Source organism: Ricinus communis, chromosome 4 (genome assembly GCF_019578655.1).
Source record: "Ricinus communis isolate WT05 ecotype wild-type chromosome 4, ASM1957865v1, whole genome shotgun sequence".
In the NCBI taxonomy this organism is placed as follows: Eukaryota; Viridiplantae; Streptophyta; class Magnoliopsida; order Malpighiales; family Euphorbiaceae; genus Ricinus; species Ricinus communis.
The window spans coordinates 18,720,929-18,728,386 of record NC_063259.1 but is presented as its reverse complement, the minus strand read 5'-3'; the positions used below and the strand labels follow the sequence as shown (position 1 = coordinate 18,728,386).

The following is a 7,458-nucleotide window of genomic DNA, read 5'->3' as shown; positions in this document are numbered from 1 at the left end:
GTGTCAAAGACCGCATTGTGCAGCTCTGAGGGTGAGAATATCGTGGCAAATGCTTTTCTTCTGTCCTTCGGTTAGTAGAGTTTGGTTGGCTAGTCCTCTAAACTATTGCCCATTTAGAATAGTTTCTGTTCAATATTTAATTAGTGGGAAAAGGTAGGGATGCTACGGGGATGATTGGCCAAGGAAAGGTTTTTGATTAGATCATACTCTTGTATTAGGAGATTTAGATAGAACGGGGTGCTTGCATATTCAAACACGTAACTCTAATCTAAAAGAATGGTTGATCATGGAATAAAGTTTAATTTGGCCACTAATCTTGTCACCGACATCAATTTAACTATTTTTTAAATTTATAAATTTTTTTAGTTTAAATTTTACATAATTAAGTTAAATTAGGTTTATCTTAGATAAAATTAAAAGAGTGAGATTCACTCTCCTATAAATAAAAAAAAATTTAAAAATTTAAAAAGTTCTAATAATTTTTAACAACTATTTTATAATTTTAATATAATTAAAACAATAATTAACTCTTATCACCACCATTTTAGTCACAACCGCCTTTATCTCTACTACCCTCATTGCCCTCACCGCCACCATGCCGCCTCCTTCACCATTAGTATCGAAAAAGAAAAAAAGACCAATAAATAGAAATATTTATTGTTTTGAATTTTTTGATTCAAAAATATCAACATATATTTTTCAATTTAAATAATTTAATTTAAATTTAAAAGTTAATATTTTTTATCTTCATTGTATCTATTCTCTTTAAAGAGTATATATTCTAATTTTTTTGGATAAAAATAGCTAATTTCAGTCAAAAAACTGAAAAAGTTTAAATAAACCCGGTCAGCAAGTAGTCTAGAAGCCAAACTAAACTTTAATCCAAATTACATTGGATGGATTAACTGTCAACAAGAGAACAAGCATCCCTAGGCCATAAGATTGATTGCAGTTTGCTCACCTCAGACTTTTCCCCTAATTGCCTTAAATTCAATATGGACGACGCTTTTAAGGAGCAGGAGCTTTTAGTTGGTAATAGTTGGTAACACTATCGTGGCTCGAGATGACAAGGGAATTTGGTTAATAGAAAGAGTTTTTAGCAGAAAAGCAAATTCAGTTCTCGTGAGCAAAGCTTTAGACTTATTGGAGGCTATTCGGACACTCGTGATGCCATTTCTGAATCAGATTCTAAGGTGCTTATTGATGCTTTTCATTCAGGTTATTTAGTCTATATAAATAAACCTTTTCTTTTTTCTTCTGTTGTCTTAGGCACATTAGTCGAACAGCAAACGCTGTGGCTGACTATTTAGTAACAGGTGCTAGCTTGTATTCCTGTCAAGATGATTGGCTGTTTTCCCACCAGTCGTTGAGTTTTCTGTACACTGATAACAATGCTGGTATCTTGTGTTAATGAAAGCTTCTTGAGTTCAAAAAAGAAGAAACAAACCTTGTTGATTAGAAAGAAAGGCTAGCATGTTTATAGTCCTGCCTTCTTTGTTTTCTGTTTTTCTAATTATTTCAGTACAAGGACCCAAGACACTAAATAAATGCTACATACCTTCTGTTTCTGAATAACAAGAAAGAAAATTAAATGGTAATGTTGACCAGCAATGAATAAAAAAAAATCCCATGACTTCAACCTGAGTGATCCCACAGTCAAACCCATGTGGTGACAACCGCCTTCCTCCATCGTGGGTGCTCCTCCAACACACCTCATGGCTGACCCAAACGGCTCAGAAGCTGCAACAATTAACGCAGGCAGCGGCACAGAAGGAAGTTGCAATGGTACACAACAGTTTAATAGAAGGTTATAGAAACTTGAAGGACCACAAAAAAGAGTATATGTAAAGCATTTACACGAACAAAACTTGGTCAACTCAGAATATGAGTGTAGCTTCAACTTTCTTTTGTTTTCTATTTTTCCCTTTTACCCTTCAATGATTTATACAACAGAAAAAGGAAAAAACAGTAAAATGCACAGGAATATTACACCCACTGTGGGAGCAACATATTAGTGGAACTCATACTTATAATACATATGTCTATCACTGTCTCTTGGCTAAGGTTTTCATCAATCCCTTAAAGATCTTAGCAAACCACATTAAGTTCATGATAAATAGTGCTGATGGCACCACAAAGACCACAAGACAACCAAAGGGACTCATTTGGATAACCTGCCAATAAATCAAGAAACTTGGGGTTACCAACACCAGTTTGCTAAAAGTTTTCACATTCAAAGTCTAAATTTCCATAAACTTTGGAGGAGACTTGAAATATTGAATATGATTTGTAAAAAGACCAAGAAGATGCTTTTAGAAACAATGATAAGAGAATATCATAGAAATTATGAAAGTGATACCAAATTATAATTTTAAAAAAGAGATACAAAAAGTCATTGCACAATAAACAATACATATATGAATTTTTGAGAAACAATGACAAAATTGGACTGGAGCAAACAAATGAGTATCTCTACAGTCTCTCAGACTAGTTCCCAATCCTCTCTAACACCAGTGCCCCGGCATGGAACTAGCAAGATGATACATGGAGAAAGAACAATAATTATGTTTTAACCCTGGAGCAGCTAAATCACCCAAGAAAAGTCGGGTCAATGCAATAATTTGGTTGTGGTTTCTGAATCTATTGCACACTTGGTATTACAAATGTTTGAACTTTATGCTCTGGATCGTTCTTCCTCTACGTAACAAAATTAAGAGGAGAACTAATGAATACAATATGGAAATTCTAGTATTTAAGGCCATTGACAGGTATTTAGCAATATTCAACCAGTAGAATACTTGCAGACAGGAAAAGTTTTCAATAAATCTAGAGTCTAGAAGATACATTAAGGGAGTAGGTGATCACCTGATCATAGTGCAGGTAGATGTGATGAAAAATGTAAATGAACAGCAGAACTCTTGCAATCTGCATTGAATCATTTATTTCAGCAAGTAATGAGAAAAGAAAATGGATTTTTGAAAAAGGTCCTGCCAAATTAAATATAAAGAAGACAGGTGTTCTTGCCACGCAAGCTATGACAGGTGCCTAAAAGTGGTGTCTTCTTAAATTCAAGTCTTAGAAGTATAAGCACTACTTTTTCAATCTGAGGCAGTTATAAACATCACGCAATTTACAAATTATATCAAGCAAAATTAAACTCACCAACCAAGCAAAAAAGATCAATACACCATTGATAAGATATGCAATGGATCTCTTCATACCAGCAGTATCTAGATACCTACATGGAGAAACAAAAGCTAAATACAAAGTTCAAAGTTCAAATCATACAAGTTACAACAAAATTTATCATAGACCTACCATCTCATATTAATTTTTGGAGTTGTCACTTCGGAGATGAGGCACATGTATGTATAAAGCTGGCCTTCTCCAGAAAACATAGAATATGCTACTGCAATTGCAGAGAGAGAATGATGGATAACCTGAAATCAGGTATCACTATGTTGTGAGTTGTGCGGACATTCTTTTTATAAGTCATACATTGTTTTACTGCATAGATTTCCATAGATTGATGGGCAATATGGAATATAATCAAACAAAGAATGCAATCAAACCAAACATAATTCTCCCATACAGCATAAGCACTCATGCATATGCCAAATGCCCAAAGAGCTAAACGAACTTTATTTGTAAGATATGGCCCTTTTACTCTGTATTATTACTCAATTTAATGTGATTTATGACTTTGAGATTTACAAAAAAGCATTTAGAGATTATCAAATAATTGATCATTGGGCGATTTGGCCAAGCATACAACGCAAGAACTCCAATAAGGAAGCTAGGTAACAAGCCTCAAATTCCTCATGTTAGAAAGGATTGTTATCAATTAATTAAGACACTAGTGAATAGACACAAAATACAATATTAAAATAGAACCAAAATTAAATTTAAATTTAGATTAAATTAGAATAAAATAAAATAGATCAATAATGAAAGGGAAACATACAGATCATGAACATGTGCGGAAGCTCTTAATGTAAAAGCCAAGCAGGAGAAGATTGTAACAAATCAGATATGCTGGAACTGCTCCACATTATACATAAAACCCCAAAATAGAAAATAAAGAATGCAGTTTCAGTGGTTTCATCATGTAGAATATACTCACATACTCCATGCCTCCTAAGGAAGGATAGAACCAGATGATCATCCCAAGATCAGCGAAGAAGTACCCAACAGAAACCTTCAAAAGAAAGGGAAACCATAGAATTCAGGGACATTTATGATACCCAAGTATCTTAGCAGAATCAATTGAGTTATTAAGTGTTATACAGGGACAAGGACCATGCCCCGACTGAGCAAGAAAGGGGAGTCTGAAGCTGTTGCTAATCTTAAGAGTAACTTGAAAATTAAAAGAAATATTACAAAAGAAATTCTTCCTTGAAATCAGGAAGATATTTTATCTCATCAAAAAGACATTTTACAGATATACTGCACTTCACATAGTAGAATTTGAGTATAGATATGAAACATTTTAATATGTCAAAGAAGTTGAACCAAAATGCATTTTCTTAGATCAACAGGATTCAGAAATCCTTAATACTCAAAATTAAGGTTTAACTGTTTCAGAATCATAAAAGGTTGTGGCCAATTAGAAAAGTAAAATATGTTTCTTGCTAGCAAGGCTCGAATTAAGTAAATGTATAGGCGTGTGTTTGAGAGTGCACGTTGTGTGCATACAATACAACTGAAGATCATTCAATCATTTGTGCTAAATATACTTACCCCCAGCCCAAAAATGGAGAGTGGCGAACTTCGTAAAGTAACCAAGTCAGTGGGCAGTTGGTCAGAAAAGAGGTCGGACCAGAAAACAAAGTACAATGATGCCGCTGTGATAAAAATTGCATGGATTGAAGACATACCTCTGCCAATTTAGGCCATTGATTAGAAGAAAAAAAAAGAAAGAAAGAAAGGAGAACGATTAAAACAAAAGAAAAGCATTAACTGGAGTTTGCACTAACCGATTGTTCCACTCAATTCGTTGCATTTTTGTAAGGCCAGCATAAGCCTTGATATAAAAAGTGCTGATTAATTGACTAAGATCATATGCCTGTCAAAGTCTCATAGGGAAAATCATAAAATTGCAAATTAACAATAGCAAAAATATACTGCTCAAAACCATATTAGATACAGAAAAGCACATTCTTTTTCTTAATTAGCAATACACATATAGTACATGCTCCACTAAACACTGACCAAGCTGTTAATAATTTCTCAATTTCAGAGCCAAATAAATAAGGAACAGAAAGAGTTTTACCACTTTGGAAGCAACTAGGCCGCCAAGGACAGAAGTATACGGAATGAAAGGAGATGCTAATAAATAGTTCTTAACCAGAACCTGAGCCTGACTCTGGTAAGACTTGATAGTCATAACAGTCTCTTTGGACACAGTCATTGAGATGTAATCCTTCAACTCATGTGATTGATCAGCAAAACTGTTTCCTACAATATTCCCCTACTTTCTCTTCATTTTCTCCTCTGGTCTTTCAAGCAAATATGAGTACGCAGTCAGCAGCAGGAAAGGGAAAGCTTCCATAATACTCAAATGATATCAACATGATATTTCATAACCATTATTCTTATAATTTATATAGTTGTAAGACAAATCAAAGCTTCGTAAGACTTTAAAAATGCCTAATACATTGAGGGGAATTATTATACCAATGCCATGACAAGAAACAAAAACACAATGGAGATTAATGAATCATCAATCAGTTTCAAAAAGGAGATACTGGGTCAATGTTGCATAAAGATAACATAAGTACGCATGCAAAACAACCCGCAAACTCGCAATAATAGATGGGCAAATTTAACAAAATCCTGAAAGACAACACAACCCCAAACAGAGGGAGAAGGAATCTGATTCAAATGCTTACCAAAAGCATCGAGGACGGCATATTGGTCGAGAAATCACACAACCAATGTAGATCAAGTAGAAATGCCCAAATGGATAATAGGGAAACAACAATAAGAAACGAAGAGAGGTCACGCTGGAGAGCTAAATCAATAAATGCAATTAGCAGAACATCAGATGGATGTTATGCAGGAAAATGGGTATTGAGAAGCAAATGTAATAATCAAGGAAGCGCACACAATACACATCCAACACCAACCGTAAGGTGCAATCAATGTGAGTGCCTTGGAATCTCTAACCGAACTAATAAATGAAGGACCAAACGGGAAAGTGGGTCAGGGTAACGATGGATAATGCGTGTGGATTTAAGCGTGGCTGATGATGATGGTTCCCGTGAACTGCACTACCCATATATATATATTATTTATTCAATAAGAGAGAGAAGCGACAATTGGAGTACACAGCTGTTATTTGCTTTTGGTTAATCGGATAGGGCTGCTCTGTCCAGATTCCAAAATGAGATGAGTGGCTCCGTTGTTTTTCGGCTCGGTTTTTTTCTTTCTTTTTCTTCTTTTCTTCACTTGATTAAATTTTTTAGCACGTATATTCACAAAAATATAGATTTCTTTTAGTTAAACTATGGCTACCCAATTTTTATTTTTTTCTTTAACTGGAATTTCATAACGCAAACCTCAGAAACGAGCTAAATTTTAAAAAATTAAAAATTAAACTTTAAAACATATAACAAATTAAAATTAAATTAAACTCTAAATTTTAATTTTATTTAGTAGCTCAATTGTAGTAAAAAAAAGAAAGAAATAAGTACATAAACGTATCTTATGGTTTTTATCATTTTATAATTTTCAATATATGTGGTGTTTTTTCTAATAAAAAAGACATGTGGTTACAAATTGTGACAAAAAAAGATATTTCACCATTAAAAAACCTCGATTTGTAAGGATTTAGCAATCTTTATTCTGATAAGTCATCATTATCATATTTATCGTGTTTGATAATATGAGTTTAGAGCTTAACAACTCAAAATGTTATTTTTTGACCTTTAAATCGATATTATTGGATTAAATGACTTTCTAAATCGTGATTTAACGATCAAATATTAAAATTATATGTTATTAAGCTCCAAACTCGCATTATCAAACACATACAACATGATAATAATGGCCGATCAACGCAAAGGCAGCTGAATCCTTGCAAATTAAAACTTTTTAACAGTAGGATACCTTTTTTATCATGATTTATAACCACATGCCTCTTTTTGTCTGAAAAAAACTACATACTAAGAGTTATAAAATGATAAAACCATAGGATACTTTCATATATTTATCCCTAAAAAGAATATGCATAAAATAAATATTTGCAAATTTCATGAAAATGACTTATATTTGATCTATTATTATTATTCTTAAATTCTTTTATATTTTAGTTTTGCTAAAATTAATGTACCTACTATTCAAGTGCCTCTACTGACCATTCAATTATTAGCTTTTATATTACTCTCATTGGTTTTAATTTTTGTAACATATTTTATTTTATCTCTTTTTTTTTTCAATTTGATTTGTCCATTATCT

At 33.1% G+C, this 7,458-nt stretch overlaps 1 protein-coding gene across 4 annotated transcripts; it reads right to left on the bottom strand.

Annotated features, from left to right (window-relative positions):
- Positions 1–1,426: 1,426 nt before the first annotated feature.
- Positions 1,427–6,456, bottom strand: LOC8259566 (TLC domain-containing protein 4 B). 4 transcript variants are annotated; one of them, XM_015717572.3, is made up of 9 exons: positions 5,892–6,449; positions 5,273–5,498; positions 4,977–5,065; positions 4,741–4,879; positions 4,124–4,198; positions 3,319–3,440; positions 3,163–3,238; positions 2,866–2,925; positions 1,427–1,740 (listed from the first exon to the last, which is right to left on the bottom strand). In XM_015717572.3, the coding sequence occupies exons 2-9, from the start codon at positions 5,408–5,410 to the stop codon at positions 1,714–1,716; spliced, it is 726 nt and encodes a 241-aa protein (XP_015573058.1). In that variant the 5' UTR covers positions 5,411–5,498; positions 5,892–6,449; the 3' UTR covers positions 1,427–1,713. The 4 variants fall into 4 exon arrangements, with proteins under 4 accessions (XP_015573058.1, XP_002516405.1, XP_015573056.1 ...); XM_002516359.4 differs by having other exon boundaries at positions 1,427–2,174; positions 5,273–5,493; positions 5,892–6,447; XM_015717570.3 differs by having other exon boundaries at positions 1,427–2,174; positions 5,892–6,446.
- Positions 6,457–7,458: the final 1,002 nt, after the last annotated feature.

Excerpts from the sequence above, each read along its gene's own strand:
- LOC8259566 (XM_002516359.4), bottom strand. The coding sequence starts at position 5,410 with ATGACTGTGTCCAAAGAGACTGTTATGACTATCAAGTCTTACCAGAGT. Across the intron at positions 4,880-4,976 it reads CGAATTGAGTGGAACAATCG|AGGTATGTCTTCAATCCATG; the intron begins GTTAGTGCAAAC and ends CTAAATTGGCAG. Across the intron at positions 3,239-3,318 it reads CCAAAAATTAATATGAGATG|GTATCTAGATACTGCTGGTA; the intron begins GTAGGTCTATGA and ends TTCTCCATGTAG.